This window comes from Andrographis paniculata, unplaced genomic scaffold, assembly GCF_009805555.1.
Source record: "Andrographis paniculata isolate CXL003 unplaced genomic scaffold, ASM980555v1 Contig87END, whole genome shotgun sequence".
Classification (NCBI taxonomy): domain Eukaryota; kingdom Viridiplantae; phylum Streptophyta; class Magnoliopsida; order Lamiales; family Acanthaceae; genus Andrographis; species Andrographis paniculata.
In genome coordinates, this window is record NW_026137625.1 from 1501446 (window position 1) to 1527342 (window position 25897).

A 25897-nucleotide genomic window follows, 5' to 3' on the forward strand; every position below is an offset into this window, starting at 1 on the left:
ATTAAAAAATTCATCTAAAAACAATAAGAGAACAAAACAATAAGAGTATTTTATTTACTCGCATAAATATTTTTATTTTACTATCACATTATTATTGTTTTACCAAAAAATAAGAACAATATTGTTTATAAACTACTTTAACTATTCACTATGTGCCAAAAAGTAAATGTATACGGTGGGCCAAAAGTATTATAAATCAACATGATTAATTTTATACTAATATATATTGCATATATAATTAGGATGTGTTTATTTTGTAAGATAATTTAACAGAATATTTTTTTATATAAAATATAAAGATTGCATAGATAATGCATTTGATATATTAATATCTTTTGGAAAAAATGTGTATGCATTTTTGCTAAAACACATTCTAAATTTATAATTTCTTTTCTTTTCTTTTTTTTGTCCGTGACTTAAAAATATTTATTTTTTTCTTACTCCCTCCATCCATACTCAACCTGTTATTTTTTTTTATTATTTTTGTCTATCCCCATAAAATTATCTACTTTAAACAAATCCATATATTTCGATAAAAAAAAAATACATCTAAACAAATATGCAACTATTATTTTCGTTCGCCTCTAAGGGTCACATTTATTTTTTGCGTCACTGTACTTAACACTAAAAACATATTTATATTTGTATATTTTTTTTTACAAATTTCCTTCCATTAGTATTATAAGATATTAATTGAAATATTTTTGCAATTTTTTTTAATTTGTACTACATTTTGATATAATAATTAATATTCAAATATCAACACGTAAAAAATGAATAGGACCGTTAGAGCTAGACAGAGATAATATAATTTATATATAATTTGTCCGCAAAATATTAAATGAATAAAATATATTATTTTATTGTAACTATAGTATCAACTAATGAAAATGGATCTTATATCCAAAAAAATTTAAAAGAATAAAAAAATTCAAAAAGAAAAGTTGGTGAGTTCCACGTTCGAAATATTTATTAAAATGAAAAAATAGGTAGGAACAGTTGTGAGCGAGAAAAAAATGCTCCCTCCGTCCCAAATTAAATATTCATTTGTTTTTTTACGTATAGTTTTAAAAATATTAGTATTATATTGAGATATAGTAAGAATAAAATAGAAATAACTAAAATAACTTTATTAGTATGTGTGATATAAAGGTAACGACATTTATATAATATATTGTAAATTGTAAGGGTATTTGTAATGTTAGGTAGATAGTACAATTACTAAAAAATAAAATTTATACTTTGTTTTAAAACGGACTAAAATGAAAAAATGAATACTTTATTATGGGACGGGAGAGTAATTAAAATAAAATATGTGGATTCCACGTCCAAAAATTAAAAAAGAAAAGAAAAGAAAGTAAAGGGGGAGACGAGGCCGAAATAATCCATCTTCAAATATATAATACTATAAGATACTATACGATAATAGATATATAGTAGATATTCTTTCGATCATTCAAATTTATTCTTACTTTTCATTTTTATTGTTATCTAAATTTATTTTCGTTTTTATTTGTAGTAAAAATTATCATTTTTTTTATTTTTTCTTTATCCTAAAAAAATACATATTTATATTTTAACCTATTTTTTTTAAAACACGTGTTTGGTCAAATGAACATTTTTTTTTTTTTTATATGATGGATGGAGTAGATATTAGATTGAACAAGAATGCTTTCGAATATAATTTTGTAAATTTTGTTACTATTAACCTTTTCAAATAATTCCTAGAATAGTATTATTATTTTTTTTACAAATTATTACTATAATATTAAATTTTAATTTCTTATTATTTCTAAAGTTTTGCAAAAGCGAAAAATTCCATTGAATTTTTTATATTAAAGTTGAAATTAAAATAATTATTTAGTTTGATGTAAATAAATATTAATATATATTTTGATATAAAATATATTTTTAATTTAATATGAAAATATAAAAATAAGTATTTAATAGATAAAAAAAAGTTAATAAATTTACAAAAAAATAAAATAAAATATATATTTTTAATTGTTACTTTGTTAGAGCATCAGTTACAATAAAACTGATTACCTTTAATCAAAAATACAATTATTATAATTTATTACCTTTATCAAGAACTCATTATTTTTAAAAATAAAAAAATAAAAAAACAAATTAAAAACTAAATCCAAAATTTTTTGAAATTTCAAATTTTTAAAGTTTAAATTTAACATAAATTATCTATAAATATATTTAAATTGCATTAACCAATTCTCTACTTTTTCATATTCAATTAAACGAAATGCAAGTTAAAATACTCATCTATTCGATCAGTTCTTAAATTAAATTTTTGATACAATTTGACAATAAAAATAATAATTCTTAAATTATATTATTAATATATTTATTTATACATTTATATTATTATATTACGATTCTTTTTTATGTTATTTTTAATTAATATATGTTGATCTATTTCGAATATTTTAAATTATTAAAATTTATATAAATTAATATTTGAAAGTTAAAAATATAATAATATATAAAAATATTATTAGATAATAAAATATGTAGAAGTACGTATAAATAAATATATTATTTATATATATTATTACATAATAAAAATATATAGAAATAAATAAATTATTGTTCATTTATAAAATAGCAAAGGTAATGTGTTAGAGGTGATTTATATAACGGATGATAAATAAAATAATTTGAATATTAAAATAAGTATGATATGGATGAAAGAGATAAAATAGATAATTGAATAAATGTAATAACTATAACGGATTGCTGTTAGCCAAATACAATTTTCAATATATACTCTATAATACCCCTTCATTCCATTTAAAAGCAGATACAACGGCCTTCTATTCGACGCCTTATTTTCCAACTTCGACGTTATTTTTTCTTCTCTTCGAAAAAATTTCAACACGGTGACCCTCCAATCGACGGCAAAAAATCGGCTTGGCTTGGTGCAGAAGAAGTGACATCGACGGTTTTTTTTTTTTCTCCATCTCTTCCTCTCTTCTCTCTTTCTCAGAGCAAATCGGACTGCGATTGATGATCGATTGTGGGCATCAAGAAGAACGTTGGCGACAACGGTTGTGGGAAGAGAAGGTGGTGACGGCGGCAGTGGTTGTGAGAGGAGAAGATGGCGGCGGCGGCGAGGCTGGGTGAAATCCGGCGAAGTTAAGTGAAATCCGGCAAAGTTGGATGAAATCCGACAAGGTTGATAGGATTCCGGAAAGTAGGGGGTGGGCAAAAAAGTCGAACCGAACAGCGGAACTGCTGAACCGAATCAAATTTTCGGGTAATCGAGTAATTTTAGTTCGAATACAAATACTACATATTTGATATTTGTTCAGTTCGGTACGATTCGAATTATTTGCAAATATTTTCGGTTAACCGAAATTTTCAATTCGAATACAATTTGCGATTTCAAATATTTATTCGGTTCGGTTCGAATATCAAATACTTGCATATTTACAAATAACTAATAGGTGTCCACCCAAAGCTGATTGGAAATCCGGCAACGTTGATGGAGATTGGCAAGGTTGGAAAAAGGGATTTTTGGTTTTGGATTGTTTGTTTTTGTTTTTTTAGTGACCCATTGTGGATGTTTTTAAAATTAGGAATATAAAGTCCCGTAAGGATGGTCTGGTGGCGTAGGGGTTGGACTTGTAATCGTGAGGTCATGGGTTCAAATTCCCGACGCCGCAGGTCACATGCCACACATAGTTCGCCTAGTGTGACTTTCCTGTCGGACCTAGTTTGCAAGGTATTAGGTTTGACGGTATTTATATAATATGAATCACTTATTGAAAGAAATTTAGAATACAATATGTGTTTAGATATTTTTAATATTATATTTCAATAGAATATATTCTCTTGGTAGTACTATGTAATTACAATTGAGGATATTTATATTTTAACTTTTAAAATTTATTAATTGTGTGTTTTTTTAGTTTTAAAAATTTAAAATTTTTTGTTATTAGTTATTTAAAATTAAGAATATATTATAAAATATTCTTTTATTAATTTTAGATGTGAAAAAAATAATATATATTTTTATTGAAAAATATGAATATTTTTTATTAAGAATTATGTAAAATATAAAATAATAAAATCTTTGTAAATATATTTATTATATTAATTATTGATTAATTTATTATATTTATAAATTTTAATAAATTTATTCCATTTTATTTACTTTTAATATAAAAATAAATTAATAATATTTATCTTTACATTTTAATGAATATATAGTTTACAAATAAAATTAATTATATATAAAATTTAATTAATTTAATTTTATAAAAATAAAATTATAATTTAATAAAGACTATATATTAAAATAATTTATAATTACTGCAGTAGAAAATATATTTATATGTATATGAAATAAATAATAACATTAAAAGGTAAATAAGAAATAAAAAAAAATACAATTAAAAAAGCTCTATCAAAACTATCAAATAAGGAATAATTATATACATTTTCGGAAATTAGCTTTTGGGGCGAATAAGCTATTTAGAAAAGTTAATTTACCAAACATCTAAATTAGCTTTTTGGGGCCAATAAGTTATTTAAAAAAAAAAGTAATTTACCAAAAACCTAAATTAGCTTTTTAGGGCCAATAAGCTATTTCAAAAAACTAATTTACCAAACATCTAAATTAGCTTTTTAACTGCTTAACAGCTAAAAGGGTCTTAAAAAAAGTTGTTTGTCAACCACCCACTAAGATTAAGATGACCAAATAGTTTAATGAAAATAAAATAAAATATAAATTATGAATTTTAAAATGTAATTAAAATATATAATTATATTTCAAAAAATAAAAGGACAAATTACGTGGGATTGACAAAAATAGAAAGAGTGGACGGACGGAGTATATAATATGGATATCAAAGATAATTTTGTATAATACATATAAATAAAAAATTTATTTATTTATCATTATTATAAGTTACTTTTACAAAAATATGAGAGTTTTAAAAGTAAATAAAAATATTTGTTAAATAAATAGAAAAATAGAAAAAAAATGAATTTGAACATGTCTAACATGTTATAAATTTAATTAAATTATTTTATATTTTTTAATTGTATTTAAATTGATAAACTTATCAAAAATAAAAAAAAAAGTAATTTTTTATGAGATTGAAAAAAAATATATATATAATCCCTCCGTCCCGGTGCAAGATTGCTATTTACTTTTTGCACGTATTGTGTAATATAAAAGTAATGACATTTGTATAATATAGTGTAAATTTGAAAGGTATTTATTATGTTAAGTAGATAATACAATTACTAATTATAAATTAAAAATAGTAATCTTGTATTGAGACGGACGGACGAAAATAAAAAATAAAAACTTTTCAATTGGACGAATAGAATAATCATTTGCGGTCAAATCAAACTAAGGGTATATTTTATCCTCTCCCTAAAAATAAATTTAATAATGCTTTAAATTTGCTATCCATTTAATTTTTTTTTTCCTAAAAACATCAAAAATATATTTTTAAGAACATCTTTCCACACTTCAAATTTAAAATACCAACCAGACACAATAACTCAAAATAATCAAAATAAATAACTCAAAGTAAAATTTTTAGAGAATAAAATATTCCTTCCATGTAAGAAATTATGATATTTTTTTCTTTACTTTATATATATATAATAATTATATGTATAATAATAGTATATTTGTAATTTAAGTAGAAATTACGAAATCCAAATACAAATACAGTCTACAGATAGAAAGATTTTGAGAAAGTGATGGAAAGGATGAATAATCAATTCAATCTCATTCACAGTTTAACACATCCAAGTAAACGTCTGTCACCACTTTTCTCTCATCATCTTCTTCTTCTTCTTTAACTATTTTACCTCAGGGCACATTCAAAGTAGCCATTGCCATTTTTCTGGAGTTGGTAAAAACCGAAAAAATGAATTTATAAATCACGGGTCGAGGAGGAATTTGTCATCGTTGCATTTCCTCACGCAGGCAGCTCGAGCTTTGCATTGTTCTTCCAGCTGAAAGAAGAAGAAGAACGAAATCACGGATAAATTCAATACCGATTAACTAACACCATCAAATTTGTACAACCGACAGATCATGTAATAGCATACCTTTGGAAGTAATAGTAAAAGAAATCGGCGTATAGCAATGTCTGGATGAGACCCGAAATCCAAGCTGCAGCACAATATAAACAATTGCAGCATCAGTTTACGCATCAAATATTTTTCGTATAAATGACATTATTTGCATTTTCTAGAGGGACTGAGGCAATACTTATCCAGTGTACAAAGTGAGGTTGAGTGAAGTAGCGATAAATCCAGTTCAAAATGTATAACGCTCGGTATGCACTGCAGGAAGAAACAAAGAAACGAAAGGACTCGTAAGAATCTCTAGACTGCACTTTGTCTTAATAGAATCAAGCATATCATCAATCGAGATAATTTGAATTGAATCACATTTTTTCCATTAAAAAAGAACAATAAAAAATATTTTGATTAATATTCCATCGTATTTTGTTAGTATAAACAAATAAAATATCTTATATTTTATTTATTATTTGAAATTCCCTTGTGCTAAATTAAAATATTCACGAAACACCTTCTATGTTGGTTGTTAACACGCATATAATTATCCAACGTCTTAAATAGTCTTCTTTAAATAATATAATTAATCAATTAACTCTTTATTTCATAGTATTTTTGAAGATTTGATCAGTGACCTAATTTTTACCCCATAAAAAAAATACCAAATAAAGGGCTGATCAATTATTTATTCAACTATTTTATTGAAAGAACACGATTTAAGATATTTGATCTTTTTTATTTGTATAACACTCATAATTAGGCATGTTGTTTACAACCAATGTCAATTTTGGATGGAAAAAGTATTTTGTGTATATTTTATTTAACATAAAAGAATTTCACACAATAAATAAACACAAAGTATTTGTGCATTTATAATAAAACAACAAAGGGATATTAACAATTTACCCTAAAAAACTACAAAACATAAGGAAAAAGAAACTAAAAACATATTTCCCGATCAAGTTAAAGAGTTAGTATAAATGTGAGGAGGGACGATGATAATTACCCTAAGAGAAAAACATATTGCCCGGTCAAGTTGTCGATGTTTCTTGTTCTCTGCAGCAAGACCAGCTGAGGAAGAATGGCGACGGCTTCCAGGTACAACGAAAAAGTCCAAATAACCTGGTCAATCATAAGTAGCAACAAGCATAAGAATTCCAGTAAAGTTGAGACAAAGTTAGGGGTTGTGTGTGGGAGTTGAGGTACCTCCATGAATGTAAACCTCTCATTTATAAGCAAGGCTAATAACAAACAGGGTATGATCAGAAAATAGTGGCGGAAAGTGTCCTGGTCTTTGTCGTAAGATCGCCGGACGATCTTGTGCCTCCTCATATACCAAACAATGGAGAAAGAGCTTCCCAAAAATATTAATTTCATCAGTGTGTTATAGAGGGAGATGTAGCGAGTGAATATATCCAAATAACGAGTCGCAAAGACGAGGGCGTAGAGCTCCTGAGTCTTCAGTGAAATGCCTGGACAGAAAATGATTTTTAAGTAGGAAAATTGCGTGCATATTCACAAATGTAGCATAACAAAACGAACCACACATGAACCTAGACAAGCTAGGATATGTTAAGGTTGATTAGCAAAGATTAGACACGCCTGTGATCAGTAATTACGAATATTAGCACTGCACCTTAGATTGAACAGAAAATATAAAACAGATGCATTATCTCGGACTCTTTATGCACAAAAAAAAATATATGTATCTTTCAAGACACACTCACACAAGAAATGTCGAACATCCTTGTTGGACATCACAACTAAGTGAAATCTTAGAACCTTACAGATTCCAATTGTTAGGCAGCTTTTCCCATTAAAGATTCCCAAAGTTGAAAACAAACAATAATTTGATGGCCATTTATATTGGTTAAATTACTCTTAACATATAGGTTGTATGTTTAAAAACTGCTTTCGACAAAACCATATATCATTGAATGGAAACTCATCTTCTATAATTCATACTAACCACTAAGAGTTAGAAACGTGATCATGTCTACATATATATGCAAAAGAAATAGGATTCCCACTATTGTCGATTTCAGGATGTCATGATAGGCACACAATTCCATCATATGAATATCCTTAAATCTTGTCCTCATTCCTTAAAGTGGCGAAAATACTTCATTCATACTAAATCCACCAGCATTTTCACCGACTATTGAATAATAGAAGCTAACAATGTATACAACTCCATCCATGACTATGCCTAAAAGCCACCAAACAAACCCACAATACGACAAATATCGCGCTGTTAGTGAATAAGTAAATAAAGTTTGTTTAGTATAAAGATTTGTTTGGTTTGTGTATAAGCTTTTTATTTGACTTTTTATTTAAATAGTATTTAGATTTGATGTCTTGTAAGAGGAAATAAAGTACTTTTTGGAAACCTTAAGAACTGAATAGTGTAATTTTTTATTTGAAACGCAAGCCAAACACACCGAATCTACTGTCCAATCTACAAATTTCACTTTCCCTCGAAAGACCATCACATCCAATGCCTATTCTCTATCCAAAACCAAACATCAAACAACAATTTTTACTTGAACAATTTCAGAACCAAAAGCACAAGTAAACACACAGTTTTTGCTGGAACATACTCGCCCAAATTTAAGCACACAAATGCGATCGAACATTTGCAAACATGAAAAACAAAAACACTTCCATACTTGTTAAAAAAATAAATAAATAAAAAATCAAGAATGTCTCCAAACTCCCACTACATCTTCCAAACACTTAAATTTACAGTTCCAAGCTTCAAACAGAAAATCTTATAACCCTAACAACAAATTTCCATTAATGCCCGGAGGCAAATCTTCCCAGCATCAGTAAGAAGTGTTCTCTTTCACAAAGCCCTAAAGATCCACATTTTGTTCTTACTGCGGCTTCATTTTTCACACAAGATCAATTCTGATTATAACTTAAATCAAAAATAAAAAAGAACTAATAACCAAACATTCATCTACACTCTCAACCAGCAAAAAAAACCATTTAACCCCGATGGAAAATCAAAATCAAAATTCATGTAATGAACATAAACAACTGAATCTTCGTCCCTCAGCAAATTAAAAACCAAATTGAGCCCGAAGCACGAGATTGCAGATAAAAACAAATTGAGTAATGGCTGAACAATCGACAAGCAACACATACCGGCACAGGATTTAATAGTGTGAATCTTGAGGAGCAAAACAAGAACACTCGCCAAATGAGTCATATCCCCTGCTAACCTAAATATATTCATCTTTCTCCTCTCTTCTACCTCCTGCACTCCAAAAATCAAACCCCAGAAACTATCCCCTCCCCAATTTGAATTTCCCAGAAGCCACAGAACACAGATCCGCTCCCAGTCCCGTTTCCGAATACAAAATCCAAAAAAAGCTGTGCGTATCGAGCCCGCTTAGAAGCAGCGCCTCCTTCGTCGCGATATCACTTCGAATCAGCACTAATTATTCGCGACGCCTTTTTCTTTTTATTATTAATTTTATTATTTTTTGGACAATGAAATTTGAATTAGAATGGAATTGCATTATCACATTGCAAATCGTGGCACGTGTGAGTGAATGACTACACCTATGCACGGACGTGTCTTGTCCAATCACATCGCAGCTTCAAGCGTGTCACGTGATTAATTAGTAAATAAAAAATAATGCAAAATAACGTCGTCGCCTGAGAGATTCGAACTCTCGCGGGGAAACCCCATGTACTTAGCAGGCACACGCCTTAACCACTCGGCCAAAGCGACTTTTAGTTAGTAAGATAATTTATTATTTATATGTCTCTATACGTATTTTTATTTTAATATACTAAATGGTAAAAATGGTGCTATGTTTATCATTTTGAATTCAAGTTTTTTAATATTAAGAGAATATTTATTTTATAAAATATCATATTTAAACTATACTATTGTTCATTTCTTCTCAATTATTGTGTTTTTATTGTTATTTCTGTCTATTCAGTATTTTATATTATTTTTTATTTTTGGCAAAAATTTAAATACTTTAAATATAATTTAAAATTTATAATCTAAACTTAATTATATTTATCCCCACACACAAATTATTCACCTCACTCACCTCATTTGGGTTCTTCGTTTTATCTCATTCATCTTATTTTGTCTCACCGTTCTATTTTATCCAGTCTATTTTTTTTCATTTATATCTTCTCCTCTCTTCCTGATCTGAAAACCCTAATCCGTCGATGTCGTTGCTCCGCCCAGTTCCGTCGACTTTCCTTCCGAGTCCATGGGTTCTGAATCATAATCCAACAGTGAGCCCTCATTGCCTTAATTGTGGTTATTCATCTTTCGTCATCCATAAATCGACCTAGCATCTTAGGTTGTCAACGAGTGGGATCTAGTCCAAATTCGAGTCCCAAATCCGGATCTGACCTTTTAATTTGATTTCCGAATCCGGAACTCCATCTTTCGGAACTTGAAAATTGTAGACTTGGGTAGGATCCGGTCCATTTCGGATCCGGTCGCAGGTCCAATATCTTAGACCAAATTAAGATCAACTTAGAAGAAATAAAAAAATTACTTAATTAAATAAATATTCAAAAGAATCCTAAAATCACTACAACATACGAGTAGAAAAATTATTCCAATACACAAATAACTAACAAACCAACATTCAGAAGCAGTTCTAAAATTTTAATAAGAACAGTTGCAATCAATTAATAAAAATAATTTGCACCAGCATCTCAGATTCTCAGCCACCCAGGAAGGCTATATGCGAGTGCTTCAAGCATATTGCCAAGTCCTTCCGAGTCAATCTTTTCAAAGCTTAGCAGCTCCCTCAACTTTTCCCATTAGCATCGATCCTAGTGTCGACAATAACATCATATGAGAATAATAACACGAACAACAGTGGATGACAAGTAGGGCAATATAGACAAATTTAATTGAATTATATTCATCATCTAGCAGGGTGACTAAAATTAAATATCAGATTTTTAATATATATATATATCAGATCCTAAGTTTTAAGTAAAATGAGCATAGCAAGTCTCATTATTAGCAATTTCTGTGTTTCAATCAATATACATACAAACATATAATATTAAATATAACATTACTTTTTGTGTACATACTATACAAACTCTCAAAGAATTCATGCAAATTTTCAAACTTTTGAATTTGAACAAGTATTTGCGCTTTTTTAAAAAATATCTTGAAAAATATATATTTCAAATTCTAAAATAAAAATTTTAGTAACAAGTATTTAAACATTATAAATAAAATTTACTCTTTTTTTATTCTAACTAATCATTTGCTATGTAACCAATTCTTCAACAATATCAAGAGCAAAAAAAAAAAAAAATACAATTTTCATCAATCATTCTTTCTCCAATACTAAAAGGTGACTCAGATGCTACGGTGGTGGTTGAAATTGCAAGAATATCACATGCATTTTTTTTCCAAAAATAGGAAATTTTGAAGATTTGTTTTCCACAAACTCAATATATTAAAATCATTTGTTTTAGGAAATACATGCTCTTCCAAATATATTTCCAATTCAGGCTTCTAAACATAAACTAAAGTAAATGAATGAGCACTTTTATACCAACTATCAAAACCTCATAGGGTGTGTTTGTTTGGGGGTTTGAATTTTGAGTTAAGATTTGAATAGTAAAAATTTTGAATTTGAATAGTTGTATGATATGATATAAATATGTGTTGATGTGATATTTTGAATGTAAAATTAATTTTTAGGATAATATAAAAAAAATAAAAAATATGTGTTTGATTTTGATATTCTTTTAGAAAAAAAATTGATGAATAGTGAAAATTGGAAAAAATTCTCCAAAAAAACGCACTCGTAATGTATCTTCATTCTCGCAATGTTCCTCCTCAATGTTGCCTCTAGTGTGTCAAAAAGTAGGAGTAAGATCACCTTCATACTCAGGGAACAAATCATTCAATGTTGTCCGAATCCTCTCTATATATCATTTTTTATTTTTCCTACATATTTCTTGATAAGAAAACTTTACCAATGCAAGTTAAACCTTAGATCAAATACTATAGTAATTTCCAACACCAAAGAGTATTCCTCCCAATATTTTTTCAAATTTCTTTCATAATGATGACCATTTCATTATAAAAACTGTGTTCACCCGACTTCCATTGCTTCATTCGAATTTGCAAATCACATATATCAAGAAAGAGAATGTTGGTTATAGAAAAATTACTTCCACCAAAATAACAAGTAACGTCATAAAATCTTTTCAAAGACCAATGCACCGATTGCGGTACAGTAGAGTTGTAGTAAGTTTGATTAGGTGTCTAGCTTGAGATTATTCAGAAATGCCAGGTTTGCCTTGATAGGAAGCCGGTGCTGGATTAAAACCGCGCATCACCCTCGCCACTTTCCAATCACTTTATGAAAGACTAAATTTATAGCCTCTATCTATTTTTGCAAAACGACTAAAGACTTTCTCTAAAGGTAAATTAGTATCAAACATAAAAAACTTTGAACTCCATCTATTTTGTACATCTATGCTTGCTCTTCTTTTTTTCAACTTGCATTGATTGATGACATTCTCAAACTTTTGATTTGTTGACGAGAATCTTTTCAAATATTTTAAAGTTGTTGATGTATTTTTTTAACAAACAAAAAGTAAAATTCAAAGATATGGAAAATATCTTTAAACTTGATTAATTAGTGCCTGAGATTAGGAATCTCTAAACACTGTACGGTACATAAAGAAATTAACTAGAAAATAAAATGCTGGAAATTTAAAGTGGTGATCCCCAAATCTGACTTTGCTTTGTTGAAGTTGATTGAAGATGATTGTAGAAGAAAAATCTAAATCCTTAAATACTTCTTGAAAAGACGCTTTGGAACCGTCGCCAGCAACCGCCGTCAACCGCCCAAAAGAAACATTTTGAAACGTCGTCTGGTCAGTTACGGCAACCGTCTTGTCAACTGCATAACCCAACCGACTAATCCAGTGACTAACTGGTCGCTAGACCAAAAGACTCATTGACCGCCCCCACCAAGCGACCAAACTACTGTTCACTTAAGTGGGCAATCAATTACCAGACCTTACTTCGCCCAACCTCCGTAGCAGCCGACTTTACTTGGTCCGACCACGTACCAACCAACTTGCTTATCCGATCTGCTAACCATCAGACCAGTCTGTCCGACCTACTGACCATCAGACTTGAGGACCTCCCGACCTGAAGACCTTCCGACCTGCGGACCTCCCGACCTGAGAACGTTCCGACCTGCGGACCTTCCGACCTTCCGACTTCCCGATCTGAGGACCTTCCGACCTGCGGACCTTTCGACCTGCGGACTTTCCGTCCTGACCAACCGACCGAGGACCAACCGACCTGACCACAAATGTTTTCATTTTTCACCCGACTTCGAATCTAACTTTCTTTAAAATCCTGCTATCCTTATTTTATTTATTATTATTTTTTGTACGTAACAACTAGCCTCCTCCTCAAGACTCCTAAGCATCACTTCCAGTGATGTTTTAGGAGTTTGCAGGCCGTCATCCGAAGCCAAGTCAGCCTCAGATTCGGCCTTCATCTTTCGAGGCTACGTTGGACCCGACCTCCATTCATCGTAGACTGGCGGGGGCCTGCACATAGGTCGACGTTGCACTATCATGTCTTCAACACCTTCTTCTTGACCAAAGTTGCGATCATTCTCTTTAAAAAGTGATTCTAACCTTCTTGCCTTGGATACTAAACTAGCCAGATCTCGAACATCGTGGGCTGTCAAAGCCTCCCGCAGATTGGTATGCATGTTCCTGACCACCAAAGTGGTCATGTCGCTTTCTTCAATGATTTTCGGGCAACGTCCCTTCATTAATCGCATCCGTTCTATGAACTGGGAGGCAGTCTCCTCCGGCATCTGCTCGATCTCACAAAGGTCTGTGAGTGAGACTGTTGGAAAAGGAATAAAGAACCTTGCATGAAAAGCTGCTTCCAAACCTTCCCAGGTTTGTATTTGTCCAGGTGGCAGATCGACAAACCACGAAAAAGCGGTTTTGGTAAGAGACAACTCAAATAGTTGCAGTTTATAAAAAGGGTTGTTACCGATTTCTCCTAACTGTGCTGTGAACCGACCAACATGCTCTATGGTGGAGGATCTGTCTTCTCCCGAGAAAACATGAAAGTTTGGCGGTTGATAATTCCTCGGGAGAGGATAATCGTTGATGATCATTTTCGGAAATGGCCTCTGATACACTGGTCGGTTCGCCGTTTGCGGATTCATTCCGAATTGTACCCGCAAGACTCGAGCGATTTTCTCCGGATCTACCCTGGGTGGAACAAAATCTTCTCTAGAGAAGGCTGGCTCGTTTGGGATGGGATTATGAATCTGATCTCCCAATCCTTCTTCTCTAGGGACAGTTGGCTCAGTTGGGATGGAATTATGAGCCTGTTCCCCCAACCTCTCATTCGGCTGGGTATTATCAACTCTCGATCCTAAAGGAACATTATCTGGGAAAGTTAGAGGAGTCTTCCCCATATCTGTTCGGTTGAAAGTTATGATGCTTGGAAATGAACTGTCAACGTACGTTGGCCCTGCAAATGTTAATCCTGGAAAAGTTGTCTAAAAACGAGAAGGTGACACGGCTGGAAGCATGTTTGGATACAAGGTGAATCTGGAAACGCCTGATCCAACATGTTTTGCATAAGATTCTGTTGCTCGCGCAACATGATGTCCTGTTGCTTGCGCAACATGTTCTGCATCGCTGAAGTATGCTGATTGTTCAATTGTTGAACATACGACAACCAATCGATAGGTGGTTGAGGGATCTTCCCTGGATTTGGCATGACTGGTGGTAAAATATTTTCTTCCACTGGTGCTGATGATGATTGAGGTTGTGAGCCTGCTATACTGATTTTTCTGATGATTCGGCCGGACCTCAATCGTATGAAATTCTCTGTGAATGTAGGATCAGCAATCTTGCCTTTCTCCCACTGTGATCGCCAATTTGTTGATGTATTTTTTCAACAAACAAAAAGTAAAATTCAAAGATATGGAAAATATCTTTAAACTTGATTAATTAGTGCTTGAGATTAGGAATCTCTAAACACTGTCATAAAGAAATTAACTGGAAAATAAAATGTTGGAAATTTAAAGTGGTGATCCCCAAATCTGACTTTGGTTTGTTGAAGTTGATTGAAGATGATTGTAGAAGAAAAATCTAAATCCTTAAATACTTCTTGAAAAGACGCTTTGGAACCGTCGCCAGCAACTGCCGTCAACCGTCCAAAAGAAACGTTTTGAAACGTCGCCTGGTCAGTTACGACAACCGTCTTGTCAACTGCAAAACCCAACCGACTAATCCAGCGACTAACTGGTCGCTAGACCAAAAGACTCATTGACCGCCCCCACCAAGCGACCAAACTACTGTTCACTTAAGTGGGCAATCAATTACCAGACTTTACTTCACCCGATCTCCGTAGCAGCCGACTTTACTTGGTCCGACCACGTACCAACCAGCTTGCTTATCCGACCTGCTGACCATCAGACCTGTCTGTCCGACCTGTTGACCATCCGACCTGTCTGTCAGACCTGCTGACCATTAGACCTGAGGACCTCCCGTCCTGAAGACCTTCCGACCTGCGGACCTCCCGACCTGAGGACGTTCCGACCTGAGGACCTCCCGACCTGCGGACCTTCCGACCTGAGGACCTTTCGACCTGCGGACTTTCCGTCCTGACCAACCGACCTGACCCCAAATATTTTTCTTTTTCACCCGACTTCGAATCTAACTTTCTTTAAAATTCTGCTATCTTTATTTTTTTTAATTATTATTTTTTGTATGTAACAAAGTATTTGGAAGCAAATCCCCAATGATACTTAAATCATCCTGCACAATTAAATTCAAATGTGTTCACTTCATGAGACATGAAAAAACTAACATTCCAAATTAATTGAAGACTTATTTAAAAGTCACGACTTCAAAAGCTGAACTATTGAAACATTTGAAGAATCATTGTCAACAACTATAGCTGAACCATTGAAACATTTAGGCTCGACACCACGATTAAAAATTTTTATTGAAAAAGTAAAAAAAAAAATGAAAAGATAATTTGAGATATTTTTGAATATTTAATTAGTAATTAAAAATAATAAAAATAAATAATGTAACAAAGTTAATAGTATTGATTGTAAATAAGTATTTAATAAAAAATAATAATTATATATTGATATTTTAATTTTTTCAAATATAATAAAAGGATAAATTTAATGAAAAAAAATAAAAGAATAAAAATAAATTTAACTCAAAAAATATTTATAATATTATTTAAATTATATATATAAAAAAAATAATAAGGCAACTATCCCAATAATTGGAAACATGCGATACACTACTGGTGTGTTTGTTTGAAGGATTTTGGAGGATTTCTACTATTCATCCAATTTTTTCCCTCAAAAACATCACATCAAACACCTATTTTTTATTTTTTATATTATACTAAAAATCAATTTTACATTCAAAACATCACATCAAACCCTATTTATATCACATCATACAACTATTCAAATTCAAAATTTTTACTATTCAAATCCCAATCCAAAATTCAAACCCCCAAACAAACACACCCTACATTGATGCCAACTAGATTTATCTTCATCTACGAGTGATCATTGTCATGGTTTAAGTCGTACTAGGAGAGCCAGCCAACCATTTCGTTACAAAAGGTAGTGTAAAGTAAAAAATTATTAATAATAATTTATGATAATATTTTATATAATAATTTATGATAATATTTTAATTTTTTGTTTCATAAAAAAGATATTATTTTTTATTTTTGTCTGTCCAAAAATAAGAATATTATTTTCTTATTTAGTATTGTTGTATTATCTATTTAACATAATTAATATCCTTACAATTTTTAATATATTACATAAATACTGTTACTTAACATCACACAATCTAATATGGATATTTTTATCTGTTTTACTATAAACCAATATAATACTAATATTTAAAAATCTACGTGCAAAAATTAAACATTACTCTTCTTCCGGAACGAAGGTAGTATTATTTTTTATATGAGTAGTGTTGTTGGTATTTTAAATATTTTTAGAATTATATGTCAATAAAATATATATAATATGAATATCATTTTTGTAGATAATAAAATTTTATATAATGCAAATGAATAAAAAAAATATTTATTAATTTATCATTATCATAAATTAGTTTTATAAAAAATAGGAGTTTCAAATGTAGAAAAAAATATTTATCAATTGAGGAGAGAAATAGAAATGAAGGAGTTTTGAGTAAGCTATTAGAAATTTAATTAAATTGATTTATATTTGTTAAGTATGTTTAAAATTTATAAATTTACCAAAAATAAAAATAAATCATCTTTTCTGGACGTATAAAAAAGAAAAATAGGTCATTTGTAGCGGGACGGAGTATATGATATATATTATTAGTAATAAAATTGTTTAATGATATATTAATTTAAATAAAAATAAAAATATTTAAATATTAATATATAATTATTTTTATAAAATAAAAAGTAAACATTATTATATATAAGACATGAAAATCATAAATATTGTACTTGGGCACTGTAATTAACGCTAATTAATTTTCGGGCATAAAGACACATGCAAGTCACTAGTCACAATAAAATTCATTAGAATATGTTTCGAATATTCGCGATGCCAAAAATAGACTCCGAATATTCCATTCCTCTTTTAAAAATAAAAAATAATAAAAAATTATCGTGGCTCATGACTCATCTATACATACAAATTAAAAGATTTAAAAAAATCACTTGCTGATGCACGCTTTTCCAAAAGACACTTCTCTGAAAACGACGCCGTCCGGCACCTCCATGTCTCCTCCTCCTCGTTCGCACGCCATCGCCCATTTCCATGGAAGCTGACGTTCTTCGCGTACCATTTCCTACATGCAACGACTGTGTTTCTTTGGTTGGCCTCCACTCCACAACATGCGTAGAAAAAAGCTCGTTATTTCCACGCCAAATCCCGTTTGACCCTCGTTTTTAAATACGCGACTTTGCTGTACACGCGAGAATTCGCGATTGCTTGATATGATTGTGCTGTCGCTAGTCTGTTCTTGATTCAGCCTATTGGATGATTATTTATTTATTTATTTATTTGTGTTGGAGAAGTTGCTTGAAGAAAAAGCATCGCGGTAAGCTGGTATGTATTGGCTTTCTTTATCCCCTTCAATGCATTCGTTGATTTTCTTATTTGTGATTGTTTTGGATTCGATTTTAGGTGAGAAGATGGCTCTGCGCATGGGGGGAAGAGCTTGTGCAGCATTTGTTTATATTATTCTGAATTTGTTTCAAATTTATGGTGAAATTCCTACAACCCTTGGAGGACCGTTCAAGCCTGTAACTGCTCCGTTGGATCAGAGTTTTCGGGGACATGCAGTGGATTTACCTGATACTGATCCCAGAGTGCAGAGGAATGTCAATGGATTTGAGCCTGAGCAAGTTTCGGTCTCCCTTTCATCCACTTTCGATTCCGTCTGGATTTCTTGGATTACAGGTTATTCTTTCGAGCTTTCTTTATGAATTTCACTTCTGTTATTGCTGAGTTTACGATTTACTTTGGGTGAATGAAGAGATTGTGTGAGGGGGTCTCATATTGGCTTAATTTATGGCTGCTTTGTAATGGTTGATGAATTATGATTGTGAAGATGGTAATTTATTATGATCAGGAGAATTTCAAATTGGAGAGAACATTAAACCCTTGGATCCAAAAACTGTTGCCAGTGTGGTTCAGTATGGAAAGTTGAGGTTCCCGCTGATTCACAAAGCTACCGGAAAAGCACACATTTACAGTCAGCTTTATCCTTTCGAAGGCCTCCGAAATTATACTTCAGGGATCATTCACCGTGTCCGGCTTAATGGTACATTAGGATAATTTCCAGTATTACTCATTCTTGTGTGATCTTGCACTTCTGGATGTGAAATCTACATATCATATTAATGGAATGTCTTTGTTGTTGCATAAGTAAATGTTATTTAAACTGATGTTATGAAGATTTCTCTGTTTTGGTACCATGGAATACAGGGGAAGTGTTACTCAAATGGGGGTTCTGGTCGTTTAATCATCATACATTAGGCTGGCTTTGGTTCGGATTATATACAGTTATATGTGCCATCATTGCCGGTTATTTTGAAAATTTTTAAAGCAAATCCTTTCTGTTAGTCCAGTTGAAAAGTGTTGGTGGAACTAAATATGAACAAACTCTCTCCATATCTACTTACAAAATTTTGTGAGGATGTCATCTAGAATGGTAATGGCGATCTTGTGTTTGAATTCTCAGCATCGCCTACTTATGAATAAGTGTTTGATGTGAAATGCATTTTGAGAAAAGAATTCTGTTTGCATGAAAGGGCACATTTTGAACTTTGGTAGCTAAGCTAAGCTTTTAGTTGGGGTAGTCATCTATGCGGTTGTTGCTACTCCTCGTAGTTTTACAGTTTTAAGATTGAAGCTACTTTGTGACGATAGAATTGGTGAGAAAATCGAACTAGTAATATTTATTCATCAATGGTGGTTGGAGTTTGAGAGGTTGAAATCCTTTTTATACGGCAGGATTGGAGCCGGATACAACATACTACTACAGATGTGGAGATCCTTCAAAATCGGCGATGAGCAACACTTACTACTTCAAGACAATGCCGGTTTCTTGTCCAACTAGTTATCCGGGTAAAATAGCTGTTGTTGGAGACCTAGGTCTCACCTACAACACCACTTCAACAGTTGATCATATTATAAACAACGAACCGGATCTTATTCTGTTAGTAGGAGATGTATGCTATGCTAACTTATATGTTACTAATGGGACTGGCTCCGATTGCTATTCGTGCTCGTTCTCGGATACGCCTATACATGAGACCTACCAGCCTCGTTGGGATTATTGGGGAAGGTAACAACTTGTGCTTTCTCTGCCTAGCTATAAACACTATCCTCTTACTTTCTCTGTCCTTGATCTGAAAATTTAATGTAATTCATAAATTCATTTGTACAAGAAGTCTTTAGGTTTGCAGTGTTCCATTCAATGTGATGCTATAGTTTTTTCTCTCAAAAGTCCATTATTATTAAATGAAGTTTTATTGTGATTTGTTTCGTATGGTTTGTTGTAGTTTTCATTCACTTCCTTTTTTCGTCCAAATACCGTATGGCTAATGTGTATCTGCCTTTTGAACTCTTCAGATATATGCAGCCCTTGATATCTAAAGTTCCGATCATGATGGTTCAAGGGAACCACGAAATAGAACAGCAAGTTCGAAACCAGACTTTCGTGTCCTTCAGTTCTCGATTTGCATTTCCACATAAAGAAAGCGGATCGCCTTCTCCGTTCTACTACTCATTCAACGCAGGAGGCATACACATCATAGTCTTGGGAGGATATGTTGCTTATAACAAATCAGGTGAAGCTTTATTCGAACTTTCCCCTATAACTAAAACAACATTGATTTTTACGTTGCATGGTTTCATCGATGAACCCTTATTGAATGACATCCTACTACAGATGACCAATACAAATGGTTGCAGAAAGATCTAGCTAGCATCGACAGGGAGGTGACACCGTGGTTGGTAGCCACATGGCATCCACCTTGGTACACAACTTACACGGCCCACTACCGGGAAGCTGAATGTATGAGGATTGCCATGGAGGACCTACTCTACAACTATGGCGTCGACATCGTATTCAATGGACATGTAAGTTTTCATTCTCATCCTAATTCTTTCATGGATTTGGAAAACATGGATGGATAGGATGTTACCGACTGTTAAAATTTCAGGTTCATGCCTACGAGAGGTCGAACAGAGTGTATAATTATACCCTTGATCCTTGTGGTCCTGTTCATATAACGGTTGGTGATGGTGGCAACAGAGAGAAGATGGCAGCCAAGCATGCAGACGAACCGGGCAACTGTCCAGAGCCGTCTACTACACCTGATGACTTCATGGGTGGATTCTGTGCCTTTAATTTTACCTCAGGGCCAGCTGCTGGCAAGTTTTGCTGGGATCAACAGCCTGAATATAGCGCATACCGGGAGACAAGCTTTGGCCATGGAATCCTAGAGGTAAGAACTCGTTCTAAATTTTCTTTGGCTTACAATTAGCAGCACATAAGCTGTTAAAAACAAAACATTAGGAACATATACATTCTGTTTATGATCTTATATATAAACATCTCAACTAATACTGATAATTCTAACTTAAGAAACAAAAAAGTCTGCCAACAGCATTTCATTCACCTCTGGAAACTTTTTGCAGGTTAAGAACAACACACATGCTCTCTGGTCATGGCATCGCAATCAGGACATGTACAACAAAGCAGGGGATCAAGTCTATATCGTAAGGCAACCCGAGAGGTGCCCGGTTCAACCCAAGGTAACTGAACTTAAGGAAACCAAAAATTCGAAAGATATACCCCTCCAAGAGTCTAACTATCGTATCCCTGAAAATATCCTAGATTTGGTTGTTCTCGATGCCTGATACCTACTCAACATTTAGATTATGCCACAAAATATAATCTAATTAGAAACCACCCTGCAGATTGTCTTTTTATTATCAATGAATAGGTTGATGCAGCCATTTTATGACTTCAGTTGGAGGTCTCCTCATTCTTGTAAACTGTACAGAGTCGGTTTTTTCGTGAAAATGAAGAAAGCTTACTTAGCTTTACATGGCTTGTGTCTCATTGTTAAGGTTTTCTTTTGAGGGGAGAGATGGATATGGTGAAGCAGGGGGACTATTGTGGTTGTAATGAAATTAAAATGGAATTTCATCTGGTCTGGAGATGATGGAAGAAGTTTAGGTAATTGCAATTTTAATTATAAGTCATTGAATAAATCCTTCCTCTGTTACATTGTCCACGAAATTAGAGCTGCTAGAGTAAGAATTTTATCCTAAACGAGTCCAGCTCCACTTATTGTGCCAGTGAATCGTAATTTTATCCTGATTTGAGTCTATTTATGCTGCTAATGAGTCGTATTTTATACTAAATGAGTCGAGTTATGCTGATAATGAATCGTATTTTATACTAAATGAGTTGATGACTACTCATGCTGCTAGTGAATCGTAACTTATACCGAGGTGATGTCTACTTATACGGCTAGTGAATCGTAATTTATACTAGACGAGGCAATATCTATTTGTGCTACTAGTGAATCTGTAATGTATATTAAACGAGTTGATGTCTCTACATATGCTACTAGTGAATGGTAACATGTGCTAAATGAGTTGATGTCTACTTATGCTGCTAGTGAATTGTAACTCATACTAAACGAGTCGATATCGACTTGTGTTGCTTGTGAATTGTAATGTATACTAAACGAGTTGATGTCTATTTATGTCGCCTGTAAATTGTAATTGCAAATCGGCGTCTACTTACTCTGCTAGTGAATCATAATTTTATTGCTATTGCTACTAATTCCTATGAGTTGAGCTCTACTAAGATTTGAACTTGAACTTGAACTCGAGCTTTGTATTAGCTTCTAATCAAGTTTAAAGTAAAGCTCGTTTCCCTTGTAATTTCTTGACTCAAAATTGAGCTTATTTCGACTTGTTTGCAGGTTTGTGCAAAGAGAATGAAAATTTCTAGGAAAAAAGTCGATGACAACATTAGTGTGCTATCGGGCTTGAGCCTTCGACTAGGCCATTCATTGTTTAAAGTGGTTAACTCAAATTAAAATGTCTTCCTAACACCAAAAATGGGGCTAATCTATAGCTAGTTTCTAGTTTCCACATAGCATACGCTCGACAACAATTTTACGATCAAGATAGTTCGAGCGCGAACCAAAACACAAGCAAGAAAGGCAACAACATTGTTTTTCGCAACGACCTTTGGGAATGGGAACCATTAGCCTGGCTGGAAGAGTCGGGAAAGCCTGGTCCCATGTCGGGTATTGACCCCCCTCCACCACCCCCGACCAGCGGATCAGTGGCACCTCGTGGTGGTGGTGGTGGTGGTGAGGTTGTTGTACCTGTAGATGTCGGGACCCCAGCAGCCCTGCCGCCAACAAATATGACATAAATTGAACTTAGACAAAATTAGATCTCGACTAGATGATTAAGTGATGGCGATGACGATGATAGTTTATGAAATGTAGATTCATTGTATGGTAACTGCACAAATAAATTAGATTAAATGACTATCTCATTTAAAATGTTAAATTTAAAGACATTATTATATAATAGTATTATTTTCATTAATCACAAGACCATGAATAACACTCTTAGAAGGCAAATTAAGTCACTTAAATTAAGTCACTATAAGTGAGAATTATGTGTGACAAGTGAATCTGGAGGCCTATTGCATTTTAAACTCATGACCTATTAGTCACAAATTTACCTCTCGGCCATCCTTGATTATTACTATTATTATTTGGTAGAATAGTAATTTGAATATTTAAATAATAATAATAGTATATTTTTCACAAAAATAATATTTTATTGCGAGGGAGGGGGGTGGGGGGGAATAGTAGACAAAACTCCAAAAAGAAGAGACAAATATTCGTGAACTGAAGTATTTATTGTGTAAGCAGGGAGTGAGTGGTCAAAATCTTGATTTAAACAATGAAAAAGAAAAGAAAAGAAAAGAAAACAAGCAACTTTGGGAAAAGCAAAACAACAGAAGAAGATAGATGAAATATATACATATAATCAATTAATTAATTAATCAATAATAGTCGCAGTGAGTATACTAATAAGTAGCAAAGAACAAAAGCTAAGCTAAGCTTAGTTTACACAATATGCATAAGTATGGCAGTATGTGTGTACCTTGGAGACGATGGATAAACGCAAGATCCATAGCCTGCAGCACAATCAAATTTCCTCAGAAATCAACAATTATTATATATATATATATATATGTAGAGAGAGAGAGAGGACTTGGATCAGTTCTGGCAATGGTGGAGGTGCCGGCGAAGGAGCAGGCGCCGTTGCGCTGGTAAAAGCTGTTGAAGGCGTAGGCGGCGTGGGCGGCGATGGTGTTGGGCAGATAGCAGAGCCCCGTCGACTGAAGCGGGGAGCAGTCCGCGCCGGCGCCGCATGCATAGTCCAGCGCCCTCTGGAGGGCCGAATCGGAGGCGTCGCTCCGCGCCACGCACCAGTTCGCCGCCGCGCCGGAGGACAGCACCGCCACCGCCACCACGCACATATGCAGCGCCGCCGCTCTAATTAGCGCAGCTGCACCTGCAGCCATGGAAGAGAGAGAAAGCGAGAGTGATGTTATATATATATAGTTATTATTGTTGTTGGTGTATAGAGAGAGAGAGAAAGAAGAGTGAGAAAGGGAAGGAAATGGAATGGTGAATGTTTTTGGGGTTGGGGTTGATGAAGGTGGTGTGTGTATGGGTGTGCTGTGCTTCTTTTGCTTTTGCCTTTGCTCCACCTCCTCCTCTCTCTCAATTATATTTTATTTTTTCATTTTTATTTTATACCTCCTATGTCTGTTTAATTAACTATACTGTAATGCTTGTATAGGGATACTAATAAATAATACTTCCTCGTCCCCACCTACCATATCTGCATTGCCGTTTTTATCCGTCCCATATATTTCATGTCACTTTATTTTTTAGAAAGTGATTATGTACTTTAATCTCATTTTAAATTTTCTAATTTAATTTTTTTAGTTTTAATTAAACTAATTAGTTATTTTAATCTTAATATATAATTATTTATATTATAAGATAATTATTTTCACTGATATATTCTTAATTATCTATTAATTATACTTATCCTAAATTCTCGTGTCTATAGTGACCAGACATCCAACGTGTGAGACGGAGGGAGTACTTCCCTCAGCTTAAGATTTAGATGGTATTTAATAATTAGGGCCATTTGGATTGGCTTAAAATTAAGCAGAAGTTAGAAGCAGAAATTTAAAACTAGAAACAGTTCGATTTTGTATTTGAGTAAAACAACTTTTTATAAAAAAATTGTTTAGTATTTTTTAAACCATTAAAATTACTCAAAATGACATTATCTTAATATAGTAGTATTTTTCTATAAAACTTTTATAATTTATTTTAAAATTTATTAATTATATTTAAAGATTTTAAAGTAAAGTATTAAAAATATATCTAATACACTTTGCCAAAGGATTTCAAATAAGAATGATTCATAGGTGACGAGGGTCAGAAGTGATCATGGGAGAGAATTTGACAATAACGATTTTGATGATTATTGCAAACAAAATGAAATCATTTATGAGTTCTTATCTTCCAAAATTCCTCAACAAAATGGCATTGTTAAAAGAAAGAATAAGACTCTTCAAGAAATGGAGAGGTCTACGATGCATTCGAATAGCGTTCCAAAGAATCTCTGCGTTGAGGCTATACATACAACCTACTACACAATAAATCGAATATATTTGAAGCCTCGTACTCAATCAACACCGTATGAGATTAGAAATGAAGAAAGCCAAGTCTTTATTGTTTTCGTACATTTGGATGCAAATGTTTCGTCTTGAAAGGTAAACAACCATTGAGCAAGTTCGATTCAAAGTCTGATGAAGCTATATTTTTGGGATATTCCACCAACAGCCGATCATATCGAATCTTCAACTTGAATACAAGAAAGGTAATGGAATCCCCTAATGTTAAGTTTGGTGATGAACTGAAAACAGAAAAGAGGCAAGAATCAGATGATGCTGTTGATTCATATCACAATCAAAATTTGGAAGAAATTCATAATGAAAAAAGTTCAAAAACTCAAAGTATTCCAGACGTTATTCAACCAGAGAATGAATCACTTGTTGAATCAGAAACCAACAATAACAAACGACCCAGAACAGGTAAAAAACACCCTACTTAACTTGTTATTGGTGATCCAATTGGTGAAAGAGTTACAAA

General features: G+C 32.6%; 3 protein-coding genes and 1 non-coding gene across 4 annotated transcripts; 1 reads left to right on the forward strand and 3 right to left on the reverse strand.

Annotated features, from left to right (window-relative positions):
- Positions 1-5662: 5662 nt before the first annotated feature.
- LOC127242515 (ER lumen protein-retaining receptor-like) lies at positions 5663-9548 on the reverse strand. The gene is made up of 6 exons (XM_051262061.1): positions 9214-9548; positions 7270-7535; positions 7070-7185; positions 6254-6327; positions 6091-6154; positions 5663-5994 (listed from the first exon to the last, which is right to left on the reverse strand). The coding sequence occupies exons 1-6, from the start codon at positions 9302-9304 to the stop codon at positions 5958-5960; spliced, it is 648 nt and encodes a 215-aa protein (XP_051118018.1). The 5' UTR covers positions 9305-9548; the 3' UTR covers positions 5663-5957.
- A 175-nt stretch (positions 9549-9723) lies between these two features.
- On the reverse strand, positions 9724-9805 carry TRNAS-GCU (transfer RNA serine (anticodon GCU)). The gene has a single exon. It is a non-coding gene; the product is annotated as a tRNA-Ser (tRNA).
- A 7994-nt stretch (positions 9806-17799) lies between these two features.
- On the forward strand, positions 17800-22758 carry LOC127242632 (purple acid phosphatase 15-like). Its single transcript, XM_051262247.1, has 9 exons — positions 17800-18204; positions 18291-18566; positions 18739-18930; positions 19623-19956; positions 20244-20461; positions 20563-20753; positions 20837-21121; positions 21315-21431; positions 22616-22758. Exons 1-9 carry the CDS (start codon positions 18144-18146, stop codon positions 22730-22732), a joined length of 1791 nt encoding a protein of 596 aa, XP_051118204.1. The 5' UTR covers positions 17800-18143; the 3' UTR covers positions 22733-22758.
- A 59-nt stretch (positions 22759-22817) lies between these two features.
- On the reverse strand, positions 22818-24530 carry LOC127242633 (PLASMODESMATA CALLOSE-BINDING PROTEIN 3-like). Its single transcript, XM_051262248.1, has 3 exons — positions 23934-24530; positions 23823-23856; positions 22818-23052 (listed from the first exon to the last, which is right to left on the reverse strand). The coding sequence occupies exons 1-3, from the start codon at positions 24244-24246 to the stop codon at positions 22818-22820; spliced, it is 582 nt and encodes a 193-aa protein (XP_051118205.1). The 5' UTR covers positions 24247-24530.
- Between the last annotated feature and the right edge of the window lie 1367 nt (positions 24531-25897).